Here is a 20957-nt window from a genome sequence, read left to right as displayed (position 1 = left end):
ATGATGACACATGGCCTTCAGATACCACAACAAAGCATAGTTTCAAACCTAGATGATAAACAAAATTCCCAACAATTAAAAAAATTCCATAATTTTCCTAACTAGTTGGCTTTGAAATAAAACAAAAATGCTTCTCTGAATGACCCTAAGGAGCAATCAAATTAAAATGGAAAATTATGTAAACTTGGAAGTTGTTATGATATTGAAACGAAGTGTAATGATGTAATGATTAATACAAACAGAAGATGGCAGACTTTAAAATATTTAGAGAAAGACTGAGGGTAGTAACTTGTTTTGTTCAAGGTATAGATTTGGGAGGCATAAGAAATCTAGTACATGTAAAAGATTTCTTTTCTTTTCTTTTTTTTTTTTTTAAGATTTCTTAAATTGGCAGAAAAAAGTCTGGTATTTGCAGTAGGTAAATTCATAGTTTCTGATTATCAACTAGTTTGTCTAGTTAGCTTAAAAGAAGATGTGAAGCTAACAAAATAATCAGATCTTTGTGGCAACAATATAATCTACTGTTTTACTGACCTGGTTAATTAGTTTATAAAACAGTATGAGTATGGTCAGCACAGATCAATTCCTTTAGTTAATACAGGCATAAAGACCAAGGCAATATTTCCCATTAATTTATTTGGTTTTTAATAACAGTAAAATAAACACTTCATGAAATTATTTAAAGCTTGGGTATTTAAACTTTTAATAAAGTAAAAATTATTTAGATTCTATAATGTACTTCTATTTTTATATATGAAAATATATAAAAATTTATTTCTGGAAATTGCCACTAGGTTTTTTTATTAGATTTGAATGTACCATTAAACAAAGTATTTGGGTACTCAAAGAAGAATAATTTATGCAGAAAACAAACTATATTCCAGGAATTATATGGAGACAATTGTAATATACTTCTACATAGATTCATAGTTTGGGTACTCTAACTCTCCTAGAGTAGAGAATGCATTAAATGTCTTACTATGGGGTTTATTTCTTTTATTATTTTTTTATTTTTTAAAGATTTTGTTTATTTATTCATGAGAGACACAGAGAATAGGAGGCAGAGACATAGGCAGAGAGAGAAGCAGGCTCCATGCAGGGAGCCCGATATGGGACTGGATTCTGGGACTCCAGGATCACGCCCTGGGCTGAAGGCAGGTGCTCAGCCGCTGAGCCACCCAGGTGTCCCTCACTATAGGGTTTAAATGCTCATTCAATTCTATATTAAAAGCAGAAAGAGGGATGCTTTGATATGCATATGATACAGTACTTATTTGAAAGAATGAATGAGGAATAGGAATTGGATATATCTCTAATTTGGCCATTTATATATATTTAGGTTTGTCACATCTTTTCAAAAGTAAGGAAAAGACCCTGTGATTAATGAACCAAAGTGTTTCTCTGTCCATCAAAAATCATCATAGTTGCTGACTAGCTAAATGATTACATAAAGTTTGTACCACTATCAGTACTTTAATGCAATATAACTTTTTTCATGTCCCTGAAAGCAATAAAACATTTACTGTAAATACATTTACTCAACTTCTAAAATATATTAACAAATTCATGACTTACCTTCCAAGCATGGTAAGTACCAGAGGGATCAGTCTGATACAATCTTGGGATACCATCATCATCAAAACCTACAATTAAGGCAGAAATGCCAAAAGGTCTTCGTCCATTGCTTTGTGTATATCTCTGAAAAATAAGATGTTTTTATAACTACTTCCAGTATGAGGCCATACAAAGAACAGCACTATTACTTATTAACTAAGAAATCTTAATAATAGGGGCACCTCAGTGGCTCAGTTGGTTGAGCCTTCAACTCAGGTCATGATCTCAAGGTCCTGGGATGGAGCCCCATGTTGCACTCCCTGCTCAGTGGGGAGTCTGCTTCTTCCTCTTCCTCGCCTCCCTCCGCCCCAGTTTGTGCTGTCTGTGTCTCCCCCAAATAAATAAATAATCTTAAAAAAATTTTAATAGTAAATAAGGTACTCCTGGTGCAATGATCTTCTTTGTCAATTCTTGTTGTAAGATCCTCTTCCTTTTTATGGACTAACTTCAATTTATGATGAAATTTTAGTGAAATTAATGTATACAGTGTATAAAATAAAAAGTAAGTTTGCTTATATATGGTCTTAAAAGTATTTTTTGTTGCTTTATATATTTTTTCATAACATAACTGGATTGTAATCTTGTTAACATAGCAGAAAACCGTATGTCACACCATTTTGGTTCCTCCTAGTAAAGCTGATTTTAATGAGCTGTGCTTTGGAAACAAGTTCTGGGGGTTTACTCTGAGAGACACTGTAATTGTTACTTTTATAATCAATATTCTTACTTGATACTATTATTATCAAGTATATTCTGTTCACTATATACCAGGTTATCTCTACATAAAACCCAACTAAGACATTCTTTCAGTTCCTGAACAAGGAAACCTTTGTCTCTCTGGAAGAAAAAGCATGTTTTTTCCTCCCAGACAGCAGGGCACTGGAAACCAATTGTATTTCTTTTTTACTTTAGTGCCGAGAACTTCCTGGATAGTTCTCCAAAGAGTAGAATTCACACTAATTCTGAGACTGGTGCCCCTAGAAGTTGTACAGAGGGCAGCCCTGACAGAAAGCTCAAGCTCAGACCTTTTTTTCATTTTTGTATTTTATTATTATGTATTTTTATTAGCTATCTCAAATTTGGAATGCAAATAGTTGGGCTACAAAGGTAAATAAACTATTAAAGAACAGAGTTTATGACTTCATTCTTTTGTATTGCCTAATATTCCTAGTTTACACAGAGGTATGAAGGGAATGGTTTGTAAAATATACCTCAGAAGAAATACCCTTTTGTTTAATCAATCATGTTTTTTTTCTCTTTAATGAAAAAATAGTACTTGCATAGGTTAAAGTAATTTAAAAGTATAAAAGTATACATAAAGGATCTCCTTTGTCTCTGAGCCCCAGGCCCCTTCCCAGTAGCAACCACACTGTTACAGGTTTACAATGAATACTAAATGTTCTATGTGGAGGCTCTATAATACTAGAAGAAAAACTAAAAACCAAGGTTGGGAACCTTGTATACACAATGTTCTACATGTTGCTTTTTTGGTGGATACAGTGTGGACCTCAGCATCAGGCTTGAACTCATGACCCTGAGATCAAGACCTGAGGTGGGATCAAGAGTTGGATGCTAAGCCCACTGAGCCATGTAGGCACTCCAGTGGATACCTGTTTAACCACTGAGAAAATGAAAGCAAATAAAAAGAGCAGAGTAATATAAAAATGTTGGACTTCCTTGCAACATAAATTAAATTGAAAAAAAAAATAAGGTAACTCTATAAGTATGTAATTTAAAACTTTTAATATCTAGAATAGTTTATTAAAATAAATCTCTACATGGACTAATGTTAAAATCCATGCCAGAAATATTCTAAATGGGGATCCCTGGGTGGTGCAGCGGTTTGGCGCCTGCCTTTGGCCCAGGGCGCGATCCTGGAGACCCGGGATCGAATCCCACATCGGGCTCCCAGTGCATGGAGCCTGCTTCTCCCTCTGCCTGTGTCTCTGCCTCTCTCTCTCTGTGTGTGTGTGTGTGACTATCATAAATAAATACAAATTAAAAAAAAGAGAAATATTCTAAATGCTTTATGTGTATTAAATTAAATAATTTAATAATATATTAAATAATTAATAATTATTTAATCCATAATGCAACTCAACAACATAGGTATAATTGTAATGTTTATTCTATAATAAGAAAATTAAGACAAAACAGGCTAACTAGTATGCTCACGGCACTAACTAGGAAGTAGGGAAGTAGCAGAGCCAGGATTCAAAACTCCCAAATTCTGGCTCCTAGAGGCACATTCTTTTTTTTTTTTTTTTTTTTTTCCCTAGAGGCACATTCTTAACCACAGGAGTACCTGTCAAAAGGAAAGACAGTTTACACCAGAAGAAATGAAAATAGTAAACCAACATGTGGAAGAAAATCAACCTCACTACTGATTATAAAATACAATTTAAAACAACAGCTATAGTACTATGTTATACTTACTTGAAAAATAAAAATGAAAACCCAAGGCTGATGATCCTTCAGGGATACATTTATGCATTGCTGGTTGCACAATAAAAATTGGTTCAATCTTTTTAGCAAGCAATTTAGCTACGTATAACTAGTCTTAAAACCAATTATAAATCTCTAATCTAGTAATCTCATACTAAAAATTAATTTAATGATTTAATTCAAAAAAGAGAAAAGCTGTGACAAAGATAGAGTAATGCTATTAAAGTACTAAATGAGAGAATGAGAAAGGGAAAGACTGGAAACAATCTAAATAATTACCAGTGAGGAACTGGAAACAGTATTTTATATAGTTAGTAAGAATGGTAAGTATGCATAAGGACTATGCTGACATAAAGGACACATAAAATGATAGAGAACAAATCCTTATATGCATCATGATTATACTTAATGTCAAACCATGTATCTACATAAGGACTCAGAAGTCATATCCAGGGGCACCTGGGTGGTTCAGTTGGTTGAGTGTTAGAACTCTTGATTTCAGCTCAGGTCATGATCTCAGGATTGTGAGACTGAGCCCCATGTTGGGCTATGTGCTGAGTGTGAAGCCTGCTTAAGATTCTCTTTCTTCCTCTCCTTCCTTCCCTCCCCATTGTATCTCTAAAATAATAAATAAATAAATCTTAAAAAAAAAGTCATATCCAATGATCAATGGTGTTTAGGTTTGTAGGTGAAAGAACTATGATTTTTTTTTCTAGTAAACATTTAAAAAAGAGTTTTTATTACTGTATCTACAGAGGTGTAGAAATCTTAAATGAGATTGCTTTTTTTTAATTTTAATATAATTCCTAGAATTGATAGTGATTGAGATTTCTAATGTTCAGATCAGTCCACTGGAATAAGAGTGTGAGTATGAAGTAAGTGTGAGAAGGAATAATGAGTTTAGTAGATTTAACAGATCAAATGACTGGAGTTATTGTAGCATTCCCATGATAGGAACCATAATGATGCAGAACCTGAGGAAATCTGTTGAAATATTGGCTTACCTGCTTTAAGGTTGCTATGAAGCGAGTTATATATTCTACAGTGACTGGGTCCTCAACTGTAAGCTTATGACTCTGGCACTCCACACGGACTCTGTTTATTACTACTCTAGCATCAGCAGTCAGTCCTGTAAAAGTAAGTAATACAAAAACGAATGCTCTTTCCTGGTTAAAAGTGTTTGTTTTGTTTTTAGCTACCATGAAATCTTTCTTGTAATTTCCATTTTTTTCAGTATATGTCCATTATAAATAATTTATAAAATAATACCACTCATGTGATATTCAACACTTAATCTGATGCATTCATATTTACTTTTTAAAGAAAATAGTTTGATTTTTTTAAGATTTTTTATTTATTCATGAGAGACACACAGAGAGAGGCAGAGACATAGGCAGAGGGGAGAAGCAGGCTCCATGCAGCGAGCCCGATGTGGGACTCTGTCCCGGGTCTCCATCATCACGCCCTGGGCCGAAGACAGGCGCACTCACCACTGAGCCACCCAGGGTGTCCCTAAAGAAAATAGTTTTAAAGAATAATAGGTAAACACTAACGTTAAATAAATTTTCCCAAAGATCAAAATGTTTTAAGTCACAGTAGCTGGGCTGGTTATTAGTTTTTATTAAACATTTTCTAAAAATCTATGTAATCATATCTTCTTAAAATTATTTTTTGGGAAGGTATCAATGGCAGACTGATCAAAGGCTGATAGTTTATCCTGGTTCCAAAATCAATATACTCATTACTCATTACCCAAATCATTAAGTAAGCTGGATTTCTCCTTGTGGAAACAATATTACTTCATTATCAAACACATATCCGTTGAATTCAAACTGCATTCAATGTAACTGTGACATATGATTTCTCTTAGGTTTTTGTCTAAGATTAAGGGTTTGAAAATCAAGAATGTTAAAAAAGAAAAAGAAGACACTGTCTCCCTTCTGCCATACCAAAACATCATGTAATGAATTTGCAAAACCTCCATAAGGAAATAGAATGTTTCTATAAAAGTAACTGACCCAAACCTTAAGTGCAAAGGTTGCAAACATTTCTATTCAAGAGGTCTTTGGCATTTGACCTTTATGTGGCCATTTTCTTTTTCCATTCTCTCAATAGCACACTGCCAGGAAGATGCATTCACAAAATCGTGTGTAACAAGCATTTCTGACATAATCATCAGTCTTTTGCAGTCACAAACTAGTGTTCCATTTCCACACCATTTCAAATTGTGTTTCTACAAACCTGGAAGAATTGTCAGTCCCTGAAGATAATGGTAGTCAACAATGAAGAACCTGTCACAATGTGCCACTAAGAATCACTCTAACACTCATCGGTAGGGTGCATTTGAATCAGATAGTTACAGAAAAAGTGATTCTCTGCTCTCTGCAAACATTGTATGAGAGAAGCGCCTGGCTGTCTCAGTCAGTTGAGCATGTGACTTTTGATCTTGGGGTGGTGAGTTCAAGCTCCACTTTGGGTGTAGAATTTACTTAAAAAAAATATAAAAAATTTATAAAGGGATTTCTCAATTGGGTTTTCATATACAGGTCACTGAGTGTTCTCCTTAAAGCATTTATTTTTTTAAAAAAATGTTATATGAGGGGGCCTGGCTGGCCTCGTTGGTAGAACATGTGGCTCTTGATCTTGGGGTTGTGAGTTTGAGCCCCAAGAGGGTGAAGTCTACATTATAAAAAAGGTTTAAAAATTTATTAATAAATGTTATAGGAGAGAAAAATGGGAAGAGATTAACTTTACCTATCCTGTGGATTAAAAACTATACTCAATTGGAAAATATGATCAGAAAGGATATTTCTAAGTTATTTCCTCTTTACTATGTAAATATGAACCAAAGCTACAGAAACATAAAAGTATGCTTAAACAGTAGTAACATAACTAATTCAAGAAAAAAATTAGTGATAAATTTGCCAAACCATATGAGTAATAGTTATGTGATTGTATTTGTTTATAAGAAATAGCAATTACACTAATCTATACTAAATGGCTAGGAAAAAGAGAACTTCAATTTATTTTTTTTAGGATTTTATTAATATATTCATGAGAGACACACAGAAAGAAGCAGGCAGAGGGAGGAGCAGACCCTGACAGGGAGCCCAATGTGGGACTCAATCCCAGGACCCTGAGATCACGACCAGAGCCAAAGACAGATGCTCAACCACTGAGCCACCCAGGTGCCCCAGAACAACTTCAGTTTAAAGATAGCATTGAAAACTGCAATCTCATATTCTGTAGGTTACCTTTTAGTTTTGTTATTTCCTTCACTGTGTAAAAAGCTTTTTATTTTGATGAAGTCCCAATAATTAATGTTTGCTTTTATTTTCCTCAGCTCAGGAGAATATCAAGAAAGAAGTTACCGTCTCTGTTCTCCTCTAGGGTTTTTATGGTTTCAGGTCTCACATTTAGGTCTTTAATCCATTTTGAATTTATTTTTGTGTATGGTATAAGAAAGTGGCCCAGTTTCATTTTTCTGCATGTTGCTGTCCAGTTTGCCCAACACCATTTGTCGAAGAGACTTTTTTTTTTGAGGCAGTCTTTTTCCCATTGGATATTCTTTACTGCTTTGTTGAAGATAATTGACCATGTAGTTGTGGGTTCATTTCTGGGTATTCTCTTCTGTTGCATTGATCTATGTATCTGTTTTTGTGCCCATACCATACTGTTTTGTAATATTACTTGAAGTCTGGAATTGTGATGCCTGCATTTCTTTCTCAAGGTTTCTTTGGCTATACAAGGTCTTTTGTGGTTCCATAAAAGTTTTAAGATTGTTTGTTCTAGCTCTGTGAAAAACGCTGTTGGTATTTTGTTTGAAGGGATTGCATTAAATGTGTAGATTGCTTTGGGCAGCATAGACATTTTACCAATATTTGTTCATCCTACATAATGGGAGAAGATATTTGTAAATGGCATATCTGATAAAGGCTTGTATATAAAATATATAAAAAATTACAAAATCAAACCCCCAACATGAATATTCTAATTAAAAATGGGCAGAATATTAGTTGACCATAAAGTTGAGGGTCCACTTTTGGATTCTCTATTCTGTTCCATTGATCTATGTGTCTGCTTTTGTGCCAGTACCATACTGTCTTGATTAGCACAGCTTTGTAGTACAACCTGAAATCTGGCATTGTGATGCCCCCAACTATGGTTTTCTTTTTTAAAATTCCCCTGGCTATTCAGGGTCTTTTCTGATTCCACACAAATCTTAAGATAATTTGTTCCAACCTTCTGAAGAAAGTCCATGGTATTTTGATAGGGATTGCATTAAATGTGTAAATTGCCCTAGGTAGCATTGACATTTTCACAATATTAATTCGACAAAGGAGGAAAGACTATCCACTGGAAAAAAAAAACAGCCTCTTCAATAAATGGTGCTGAGAAAATTGGACATCCACATGCAGAATAATGAAACTGGACCACTCTCTTACACCATACACAAAGATAATCTCAAAATGGATGAAAGATCTAAATGTGAGACAAGATTCCACCAAAATCCTAGAGGAGAACACAGACAACACCCTTTTTGAACTTGGCCACAGTAACTTCTTGCAAGATACATCCATGAAGGCAAGAGAAACAAAAGCAAAAATGGGGTGGTGGAAAGGGAGGTGGGTGGGGGGTGGGGGTGATTGGGTGATGGGCACTGAGGGGGGCATTTGATGGGATGAACACTGGGTGTTATGCTATATGTTGGCAAATTGAACTCCAATAAAAATTTTTAAAAAATTTAAATAAAAATGGGCAGAAGATATGAATAGCTTTTTAAAGAAAACATGCAGATGGCCAACAGACACATGAAAAGATGCTCCACATCACTCATCATTAGGGAGATACAAATCAAAACTACAATGAAATATCACATCTGTCAGAATGGCTAAAACTAACAACACAAGAAACAACAGGTGTCGGTGAGGATGTGGAGAAAGGGGAACCCTCTTACACTGCTGGTGGGAATGCAAACTGGTACACCCACTCTGGAAAACAGTAGGGAGGTTCCTCAAAAAGTTAAAAATATGACTACCCTATAATCCAAGAATTGCACTACTAGGTATTTACCCAAAGGGATATATATGCACCCCAATGTTTATAGCAGCATTATCTATAGTAGCCAAATTATGGAAATAGTCCAAGTCCCACTGGCTGATAAATGGATAAAGATGTGGTACACACACACACACACACACACACACTGGAATATTATTCAGCCTTAAAAAGAACAAAATATTGCCATTTGCAATGATATGGATGGAGCTAGAGAATATTATGCTAAGCAAAATAAGTCAGAGAAAGACTAATATATGATTTCAGTCATATCTGAAACTTAAGAAACAAAACAAATGAGCAAAGGGGAAAAAGAGAGACAATGGGTGAAATAGGTGATGGGGATTAAACAGTGCACTTGTGATGAGCACTGAGTGTTGTTAGAAGTGTTGAATCAGTATATTATATACCTGAAACTAATTACACTGTATGTTAACTGGAATTAATTAATTAATTAATTAATTAATTTTGTTAACTGGAATTTAAATAAAAACTTAAAAAGTTACAATTTCACTTCTCTTATAAATAAGCAATCTATAGAAGAAAAAAGTCCTCAGTCTGGTGCTTTTAAATTCATACCACAACTTTATCTTGAAGATACTTTCACAATGCAGAATTTCTACTTTTAAATGGAATTGGACATGGTACATGAAAGAGCTATTTTTTCAAAATCTTTAATTTTTTTTCCCTTAGGGCTGTTTTCTTTTCTTTTTTTTTAAGATTTTATTTATTTATTCATGAGAGAGAGAGAGAGAGAGAGAGAGAGAGAGGCAGAGACACAGGCCGAGGGAGGAGCAGGCTCCGTGCAGGGAGCCTGACGTGGGACTTGATCCCTGGTCTCCAGGATCAGGCCCTGGGCTGAAGGCTAAACCGCTGAGCCACCCAGGCTGCCCCAGGGCTGTTTTCTAAACATTAAAGTACAATATAACAATATTGACAAAAGAATGTGATTTTTTTCAAGATGAAACTATGTTTTTTTTTTTTTCTGATATGTACTCATTGTAAAATATTCCAACAGAGGGAATAAAAACTACTATATAACTCCACAAGTTATAAACAAAACAATATTATACATATGTTTTTAAAAAGATTTTATTGATTTATTCATGAGAGACAGAGAGAGAGGCAGAGACAGGCAGAGGGAGAGGCAGGCTCCTCGCAGGGAGCTCAATGTGGGACTCAATCCTCGGACTCCAGGGTCACGCCCTGAGTCAAAGGCAGGCAGACATGCTCAACTGCTGAGCCAGCCAGGCATCCCAACAAAATTATACATATTATTCACTAACTAGATTTTTAATGTGCATTGTGAATACTTTATGGTGTCAAGATGTATAGATCCTATGACCTCCTTTTAAAAAAATTTAAATTCAATTTAGTTAAGATATAGAGTAATATTGGTTTCAGGAATTTAGTGATTCATCACTTACATATAACATCTAGTGCTCATCCCAACAAACACCCTCTTTAATACCCATCACCCATTTAGCCCATCCCCCTCACCCATCTCCCCTCCAGCAACCCTGTTTGTTCTCTTAACTATAGAGTCTCTTATAGTTTGCTTTCCCCTGTGTTCTCCTCTAGGATTTTGATGGTTTCCCGTCTTAAACTTAGGTCTTTCATCTACTTTGAGTTTATTGTGTATGGTGTATATAAGTGGCCCACTTTCATTTTTCTGCATGTTGCTGTCCAGTTTTCCCAACACTATTTGTTAAAGAGTCTTTTTCCACACGATATTCTTTCCTGCTTTGTTGAAGATTAGTTGACTATAAAGTTGTGGGCCATGACCTCCTTTTTAAACTGCTACTAAATAAGAATAATAACATGCTAGTAGTAGTAGTAATTGTAGTGGTAATATTAATAATATATGCTCTAAATGTTCTTAATGTTTCTTATGTATTAACTCATTTAATTCTTGTAACAAATCAATAAGATACACACTGTCATTAACCTCATGTTAAAGAAGACTAAACTGAGGCAAGAGCAGTTAAGTCTATCACAGGTATATTGGGCAAGGGAGTCTGGCTTAGAACCCAGCTGGTATGGTTCCAGAGCCTATAGTTTTAAGCAACTGCTTGGATATGCCATCTAGTTCCCCAATAATAGACATTTAGGTATTTTCCAATTATGAAAATCAATGTGGGGAAAAGTATTAATAACTGCTTATTTTATTCTGCTAAAAAGTCATATTCATATAAAATTTAATTTATATTAAAGTCAGAAAAGTACGCATACCGGAAGTTAAAGCATTCCATATTATTTATACTAAGATAATTTCATTTTAAATTTTTTTCTTTTATTATAGTAAAATATACAAAACATGAAATTTATCATTTTAACAATTTCTTTTTTTTTTTTTTCAATTTCTTTTTTTTTAAGATTTTATTTACTTATTCATAAGAGACACAGAGAGAGAGGGAGGCAGAGACGCAGGCAGAGGGAGAAGCAGGCTCCATGCAAGTAGCCCGATGTGGGACTCAATCCTGGGACTCCAGGATCACGCCCTGGGCCGAAGGCAGGCTCTTAAACCACTGAGCCACCCACGGACCCCCTCATTTTAACCATTTCTCAGTTTAAAAACAGTTCAGTGGAATTAAGAACTTTTACACTGTTGGAAAATCATCACCATCCATTTCTAGGACTTTTTATTTTCCCCAACTGAAACTCTGAGTCCATGAAATAACCTCCCAGTCCCCCTCCACCACAGCCCCTGGCAACCAACATTCTACTTTCTGTTGTTGATGAATTTGACTATTCCAGTACTCATATAAAGTGGAACTATATATAATTATACTATTATGACCACTTATTTCACATACTATAATGTCTTCCAAGATTCATCCATGTTATAGTATGTTGTCAGAATTTCCTTCCTTTTTATGACTGAATTATATTCCATTGTATGTATACAACACATTATGTTTACCCACTCATTCACTGATGGATACCTGGGCTGTTTCCATCTTTTACCTATTGTGACTAACACTCCTATAAATATGGGTATACAAATATCTCTTGGAGTCCCTGCTTTCAGTTCTTTTAGATATATACCCAGAAGTGGAATGGTTGGATCACATGGTAATTCTGTTTAATTTTTTAAAAAACACCATATGGTTTTCAGTAGTGACTATACCGTTTTACATTCTCACGTACTGTACACAAAGTTTGGAATTCTCCAGTCTTGTTAATCCTTATTTTGTTTGTTTTCTTGATAGCCATCCTAATGGATGAGAAGTGGCAATTCATTGTGGTTTTGATTTGCATTTCTCTAATGATTAGTGACACTGAATATTTTTTCATGTGTTTATTGGCCATTCTATACCTTCTTTGGATAAATATTTAAATTCTTTGCTCATTTTTGAATTGGGGTGTCTGCTTGTTATGTTCTAAGCATTCTTTATGTATTCTGGCTATTACTCCCTTCTCAGATACACAGTTTTACAAATATTTTCTCCCATTCCACAGACTGCTGTTTTACTCTATTGACTTTGTCCTTTGATGCATTACAATTTTTGATTTTGAGGTTGTCCAGTTTACTATTTCTTTCTTTTTCGCCTGTGCTTTTGGTCTCAGATCCAAAAAATCATTACCAAATCCAATCTCATGAAAATTTTCTCCTACATATTCTTCTAAGTTTCAAAGTTTTAGGTTTTAATTTTAGTTAACTCATTTTGAGTTAACTTTTGTATATGGTGTTAGGTAAGGTTCTACTTTATTCTTCTACACGGAGATATCTTGTTTTCCTAGCACCATTTGTTGAAAAAACTGTCTCTTCTCCACTGAATGGTCCTGGCAACTTTGTCAAACAAAAACCATTTGGCCATATATTTGAGGATTATTTCTGGGCTCTTTATTATATTCTTTTGGTCTTTATGTTAGTACCACAGTATTTTGATTACTGTAGCTTTGTAGTAAGTTTTGTAGTAAGCTTTGTAGTAAGAAAGAAATCAGGAAGCATGAATTGTCCAAATTTGTTATTTTTCAAGACTGTTTTGAGATTCTATATGAATTTTTTTTCTATTTCTGCAAAAAAAAAAACAACACAAATCCATTGAGTTTTTTTTTAAGATTTTATTTATTCATGAGAGACAGAGAGAGAGAGAGAGAGAGAAAGAGAGGCAGAGACACAGGCAGAGGGAGAAGCAGGCTCCATGCAGGGGCCCAACGTGGGACTCGATCCCGGGTCTCCAGGATCACACACTGGGCTAAAGGCGGTGCTAAACCACTGAGCCACCTGGGCTGCCCCATTGAAATTTTGATAGGGATAACTACATCATTGCTTTGGGTAGTACTGATATCTTAACAATATTAGCCTTCTAATCCACCACCAGGGGGTGTCTTTTTTTTTATTTATTTATTTATTTATTTATTTATTTATTTATTTATTTATTTAGATTTATTTATTCATTTGAGAGAGAGAGAGAGAGAGAGAGAGGGAGAGTATGCATGCAGGGAGGGGAGGGGCATAGGGTAGGAGGAGAGAGAGCACAGAGCCCAACTCATGGCTCAATCTCATGACCCTGAAATGACCTGAGCTGAAACCAAGAGTCAGACACTTAACCAACTGCGCCACCAAGGTGCCCCTGTCTTTACAATTATTTGTGTCATCTTCAATTTCTTTCAGCAATGTTTTATATTTTTTAGTATACAAGCCCTCTGTCTCCTTGGTTAAGTTTATTCCTAATTATTTTATTCTTTTTGATTCTATTGTAAATAAAATTACTTCTCTTAATTTCCTTTTCAGATTGTTCATTGTCAGTATATAGAAATGCAATTGATTTGTGTTGACACTGTTTCCTGAAACTTTGTTCAATTTAGTTATTACCTCTTAACATTTTTTTGTGTGTGTGTGGAATCTTTAGGGTTTTCTATACACAAGATCTGCAAAGAGAGCTAATTTTATGTCTTCCTTTCCAATTTGGATCCTTTTTTTCCGTGCCTAATTGCTCAGGCTAGGACTTTATTATGTTAAATGGAAATGGCAAAAGCAGTCATCCTTGACTTATTCCTGATCTTAGAGGAAGCTCTTTCAGTTTTTTTTAACTATGATGTTCTCTGTTGAGTTTTTCATAAATTGTCTTTATTATGTTGAGATCTTTTCCTTCTATTCCTAGGTTGTTGAGTTTTCATCATAAAAGGGTATTGAATTTTGTCAAATTCTTTTTCTGCATCAATTAGATGATCATATAGTTTTTCCCTTCATTTTGTTAATGCGGTATATTACACTGATTGATTTTCATGTGTTGAACTATCTTTACACATCAGAAATAATCCAGTTTGGGACTGCAGGGACCCTGTCAGTACAGTGGGCAAGTATTTAAAAATGACACTAGCCTGAGCTGAAGTAACAGGACACTCCAGTGGAGACTGTCTCTGACATCAGCTTGAGCTATATTTATTAGTTTCTGACACTAATATGTACCCTAGGGCTAGGTACCCTAGCCCAGCCAGGGGCCTACACAGATGGGGGCTCTAGGGCCTAACTGAGGTCCTGTGCTGAGCTGGCCTGGACTGTACTTGCTGTCCTGGGGATACCAGGACAAAACCGGTACCAAAACCTATCTCCAGGAGTTTCTGCCCCTGCTCCTCCAGAACATCCAGGAAGGGCTAGGGAAGCTCCAGCTGCTGTGCTGCACCCTGAGCAAGGTGTTGGATCACCACTGCAGCCTGCTGGCACTTATGAAGTTCTTCCTAGACGTGACCTTCTGGAGCAGATAGCTTCGAAGCCAGCTCAGCCTTATACTCATTGCCTTGATGCTAGATCAGCAAGAGACATACTCCCTCTCTGGCAAGAGAAGGCCCACTGTCTTTGCTCAGCTGGCTCCTGACCTTCATGAGGCCATCATCCCTCTTGTAGGACCTGGACTCTGAGACCTTGCAACCCTGCCAGGAGCAATAGCCAAAAGCCAATGCCAAATTAGACCACAAGGTCTGCTACCTGTGCCACAGCTTTCTGACACCGGCCAGGGTGATGGCCAGGACATTACTCCAGACCAATGGGGAGAGATGCAGTTTGCTGTGCAAGCAGTTGCTCTGGCATATTAGCACCCATATCCAAGAGAGCCCCTGGCCACACACCGAACCAGATTCAAGGACTTGGCTGCTCAGACCTACATCTGCTGGCAGAAGCTGCTGGCCCACTGCCAGCCCCAAGTCCTGTAAAGGACTACAAAGACTAAGGGAGGCCCTGGAAAGGTCAAGGTGGCAGGGCAGCAGTGGCCCTAGACTCTTGGCACTCGGGTGAAATGAACAGGGCTCAGGGAATACAAGGGAGTGAAGAACTGAGGCCAGAGGAGGACCATTGTGATGAAGCAAGAGCCTGCCTCAGCACTGCCCCTGAGCCCGAGGCAATGGATGTGGCCTCTCCCTGCCTGGCCCACTCCTCAGCTCTCTTCTGTCAGCTGTCTCCTCTGCTACAGAGCCTTTGTCTCCACACTCGTTTCCCTAAGGCCTCCTCACTTTCCTTCCTCTCTCTATCAGTAATGTGAGCTTTCTTTGTGCACACTGAAGTCTTATTTCAGAAAAAGAAAAATAAAATGGGTGCATGGGCATTCATCCACGACAAGAAACATGCCTTGTTTGCTATAATACAGAGGCAAATAAGCACTTAAAAATCTGCTCAACATTATTAGCCATGAGTCAAATGCAAATTAAACCCACAATGAGATAGTGCGACATACTTAGAAAAATGTCTGAAATTAAAAATAGTAACAACACCAAAGGCTGCTGAGGATGTAGAGAAAATGAATCATTTATACACTGCTAGTAAGAATGTAAAATAGTTCAGGCACTCTGGAAAACAATTTGCCAGCTTTTTATAAACTAAGCATGTATTACCATACGACCCAAGAACCGTACTCTTGAGCATTTATCGCAAAAAAGGGAAAACCTATGTTCATACAAAAACCCGTACATAAATGTTCTCACCAGCTTTATTTCTAATGGGCAAAAACTAGAAACAATCCAAATGTCCTTCAACCAGTGAGTTGTTAACAAAAGTGTGGTATATCCATGTCATGGAACACTTTTCAGCCATAAAAAACAAGTGACTAATGATATATGCAACAACTTGGATGGAAATGCAAGGGAATTATGCTGAACAAGAAAAGCCAAGATGAAAAGGTTATATATCACAGGGTTCTATTCATAGAACATTCTCAAAATGCCAAAATTGTAGAAATGGAACAGAGAATGGATTAGTGGCTGCCAGAGGAATAGCATGAGGTAGTCCTGTGTTGGTGGAAGAGTTATGTATCTTGATTGTGGTGATGGTAATATGAACTTACACATGTGATAAGTCTAATAAAACTACACACATGCACATATGAATGAATGCATGTAAAACTGTTTAATTTGAATAAACTATGTGGCTTGTAACAATGTCAATGTACTCTTTTTTGAAGATGTTAGAATCGGGGGAAGCTCAGTAAAGGAGATTTCCCTGTGTTTTAATTTTTTTTTTTAAAGATTTACTTATTTTAGAAAGAGTGAGAGAGCTCGCACACAAGTGGGAGGGGTAGGGAGAGGGAGAGAGAATCTCAAGCAGACTCTCCACAAGGCTCGATCCCACAACATGGAGATCACAACCCTAGCCAAAACCAAGAGTCAGATGCTCAACCTGCCATGCCACTCAGGCGCTCACCCCCCGCCATGTTTTTTTAATGACTTCCTGAATATAATTATTTCTATGTAAAAGGTTTAAAAAGAAAACACAGCTACCTGAAGTTATAATTAAGGTACTATAATATATATCTTTAAACATTTATGTTTTATCAAAGCTATCAGAAATCCATGTTTATAGAGGTGTGATTTTCCAGAAATGATAGGGTATACTGTTTGTGTTAAATAAGAAATGGAGCATATCTCCATGTGTTACATAAATGTAGCAGGATGACTATAGGAGGAGCCTGTAGTATTACCCTATCATACTATGATCATGACCGTAGTTCCGTAAGTACCTGCAAAAGCCATGCAAACATGGTCATCAAGGGCACAAATCTTTCTCACAGTTCTTTCATCTTGAAGCTTGGCAACAGATTTTTTTTCTACTCCAAGCACAACTATATCAGTACCTCGGATTCCAACCTGTCGAGTGATTAAAAAAAAAAAAAAACATAATTAGTTGTTAGTTTTAACATTAAAATGAATTTTATTCTAATACATATGTTGTAGGAAAAGCTTTTATCTAACCATTCAATAAAACTGAGAAAAGTAAACTTCCAAGAAAACAGCTGGATAGGTACATGATTACTAGAAGTCCATTCTCTAAACCCAAAGCAATTAAGACAAGTAGGTAGGAATTGGAAGAATATACCACAAATGCTGAAACTAGATGAGTGTCCTAACTCAAAGAATACGCCTGAAGAAGTACTAACTATACATAGAACAATTTTAACCAAAATGAAAGAAAATGCTGGGAATCCATATGGATTCCTTATAGAATGGGCAATACTAGTATTGGTGGTAGAGGTAGTATAGAAAACTAAGTAGATAAAATTCTGAAAGCTTTCCCATATATCTCAAAATTTGTAGGGATAATGCTTGGGGGGCATAAGCAGCCAAGAGAAAGACTAAATGCACTCACTCTAGTTCAATGATCAACAAAACCTCATTTCAAACATGAATACAAGAGGAATAATTCTTGTTCCTCCCTCTACTCCTTCCCTTGGGAGTGAAGTGGGAAAATGTTTTAAAAATAATGCGTAAGGATAATAGTTCTCAAATTGGGACTTCTGTAGAAACCTGCCCATATTCTCAGGGGTAATCTATGAGAAGTTTAATTCTGTATTACAGTGGTAATCTAAATACTTTGATATAGGTATTTGTTATTTTTAAAAAAAGGTTTTATTTATTTGAGAGAGAGAATGTGTGTGTGTGCGTGTGTGTATGAGGTGGGAGGTGGCATGACCTGAGCCAAAGGCAGACACTTAACCAAGAGAGCCACCCAGGGACCCCTTGATATAGGTATTTATGTTTATGATTGCTGTGTAGCTAAGTGTGATATTGGTACTCACTATGCAAATAGATGTGCTTTGAATTAGTATCACTTAAATAGAAATACAGAACAGGTTAAATACAGAACTAGACCTGGAATTACCTCTTTCAATTAAATAAAACTTAAGATAATTTATAAAGGCTTTTTCTCTTTCTGTTCCCTCACTTCATTCCAGTCTGTCAGTTTATCTGATAGGTCTTTCCCTAATCATCCTATCTAAAATCAATAGCTCTCCCTTAACACTCCCACCCTTATCTAAAAGACTCATGGTTAAACTTTATAGCCTATATGGATTATGCCTTCTTATCAAGCCATGAGACATCATAACAATATAATATATTATGACTCAAGAAAATCTCAGTATTTTTTCCAAACTTGTAATAAATTGATCACTACATAGAATTTTTAGAATTCTCACTTAAACAGTTTTGACTTAATAAAGAAATTAAAACTTCTAATACAGACTATCTAGAAAATGTTTATAATGAAAATCCTAATATCAAAGTCTTTTAGTGTGGGTAAAACTATTCTCAGAAGAAAATGCATAATCTCATTTTATAAAATCAAATTAAAAATTAATTATGAATTTATTTAAGAGGTTCAAAAAGGAATAAAAGTATTTAAGCTTACAGGGTGAAATAAGGAAAAAGCAGAAATTAATGATTATGGAGAAAACAATAAAACTGGTAAGTAATACCAAGAAATAGTTTTTTTAAGATAATGAAAAGATGGCTCAGTTAATCTAACCAAGAGGGGCAAGTGTAAAAAATGTATACAAGTGTGAAAAATCAAGAATTTAAAAATTGTAAGTCTAAGCTAACCAATGTGAAAACCTGAGTGAAAAGGATGACAGACTAAATTCAAAATTGCCCATGCAGACTCAAGAAAATATAGAAAACCCCAGTCTCCCTAACAAACATGGAATAATTTCAAAAACAAGTGTCATACCTGGAAGGTTCATGGATGAATTTTTCCTGATCATCTGAGAAAATGAGTCATTGTGCATTCTAATGTTCAAGTCAAAAACCCAGTTATCCTTTATAGCTCCTCCTCTCACACCATCCATTTCCAATCAATTACCTTGTTTTTGTCCATTTTACCTACAAAAGTTATCCAACTTCCCAACAACACTCTAGTATAAGCAACCATCATTTCTTGCCTGGACTATAAAGGACTGCATAGCCTAAGAGATTTTTCACTTTGTACTTTTCTACTCTCTCCACCTCTCCATCCTCCCACCCTCATCCCATACTGCCATCTAGTCTTCACAAGACTGCCAGGGTGAACATTTAAAAACTTGAGTAGGGTCAAATTGCTCTCCAGTTGAATATCCTTCCACAGCACTCCACTGCACTTAGAAAATCTTTTTAAACTCTTTAGTCTTTCCTATAAAGCTGGGCATGATCTAGCTCCTGCGTATTTCTCCAATAGTATGTCATTGTTATTCTAATTCTAGCCACTTACCTTCTTATTTTATTTTATTTTTTTTCATTACCTTCTTTCAAGACTTTCAAGCACAATTCTGTTTCCCTCCTCTGAATTTTCATACGTAATATTCCCTCTGCCTGGAATGCTTCTCTTCCTATTTCAAGTCTCAATTTCCATTTCACCTCAAGGAGTCCTCCTCTATAATTCTTTAAACAACAACCAGTTCTTTTCTTTCAGTCAACACATTCATAATTATTTGTCATTATACTTGTCTCTCCAAATAGTAGTATCTCTGAAGGCAAGGAAACAGATGAATCTGGAAAGTGGGACACTCCATTGAATAATTAACCCTGTCTCTTCAAGAAGTCAAAGCCATGAAAAAAAGAGGAGATGCTGTTCAAGGATAAAACAGATACCTAAGGGCTAAGCACAGTACATGGACTTTAGATTCAGACTCAAACAACACAATTACAAAGAGCTATTTTATGAGCAGTGTGGGAAATCAGAAGGTAGACTATTTCATTAGAAGTGATAATGGTCTTAAGAAACAACTTTATTGAGACGCCTGGCTGGCTCAGTGGTTGAGCATCTGCCTTTGGCTTAGAGTGTGATCCTGGAGTCCCTGGATCGAGTCCCACATTGGGCTTCCTGCATGGAGCCTGCTATTCCCTCTGCCTATGTCTCTGCCCCTCTCTCTCTGTGTCTTTTATGAATAAATAAATAAAAATCTTTTAAAAAAAAGAACTTTATTTTTCAGAGATGTATGCCAAAATACTTATTGATGAAATATCTTGTTATCTGGGATTTATTTTAAAATACTCCACTGAAGAATGAATTTCAACCTATACTTCACACTATATACAAAAGTTAACTCAAATAGATCACAGATTTTAAATGTAAAATGCAAAACTATAAACTTCTGGGAAAAAATACAGGAGGAAAATTTTGGGATCTAGGCAAAGGGTTCTTAAACTTGACACCAAAAAATATGAACCATAAGAGGAAAAATTGTTAATCTGGGTCTCATCAAAATTATAAACTTTTGCTCTATCAAAGTCCATGTGAAGATGAAAACACTAGCTACAAAGAGGGAGAAAATATTTGCAAACCCATATCTGACGAAAGACTAGAATCTAGAATATATGAAGAACTGTCGAAACTCAACAGTGGAAAAGCCAATCCAGTTAGAAAGTGGATAAAAGATACGAAAGATATTTCACTGAAGAAGACATACAGATGGCAAATGAGCACATGAAAATCTGTTTGACATCATTAGCCATTTAACAACTGATTTAAAACCAAGATGAGGTATCACTATACACTTATCAGAATGAATAAAATGAAAAATAGTAACACCAAATGTTGGTGGGGATGTAAAATGATACAGCTACTCTGGGAAACAATTTAGTAGTTACTTATA

At 35.8% G+C, this 20957-nt stretch overlaps 1 protein-coding gene across 1 annotated transcript in view; it reads right to left on the bottom strand.

The window, feature by feature from the left end:
* PSMA8 (proteasome 20S subunit alpha 8) overlaps positions 1-20957 on the bottom strand; it is a 37205-nt gene that overhangs the window by 9547 nt on the left and 6701 nt on the right. Inside the window, exons 2-4 of the mRNA XM_041761684.1 lie at positions 17073-17199; positions 5064-5188; positions 1576-1698 (exon numbers count right to left, since the gene is read on the bottom strand). Of these exons, the coding sequence (XP_041617618.1) occupies positions 1576-1698; positions 5064-5188; positions 17073-17199 (375 nt within the window). The remainder of the gene's footprint in view (positions 1-1575; positions 1699-5063; positions 5189-17072; positions 17200-20957) is intronic.

The sequence above is a fragment of the Vulpes lagopus genome, chromosome 1 (genome assembly GCF_018345385.1).
Source record: "Vulpes lagopus strain Blue_001 chromosome 1, ASM1834538v1, whole genome shotgun sequence".
Lineage (NCBI taxonomy): Eukaryota > Metazoa > Chordata > Mammalia > Carnivora > Canidae > Vulpes > Vulpes lagopus.
Note: the sequence above shows the minus strand (reverse complement) of the source record. Positions and strands in the feature narration are given on the sequence as shown.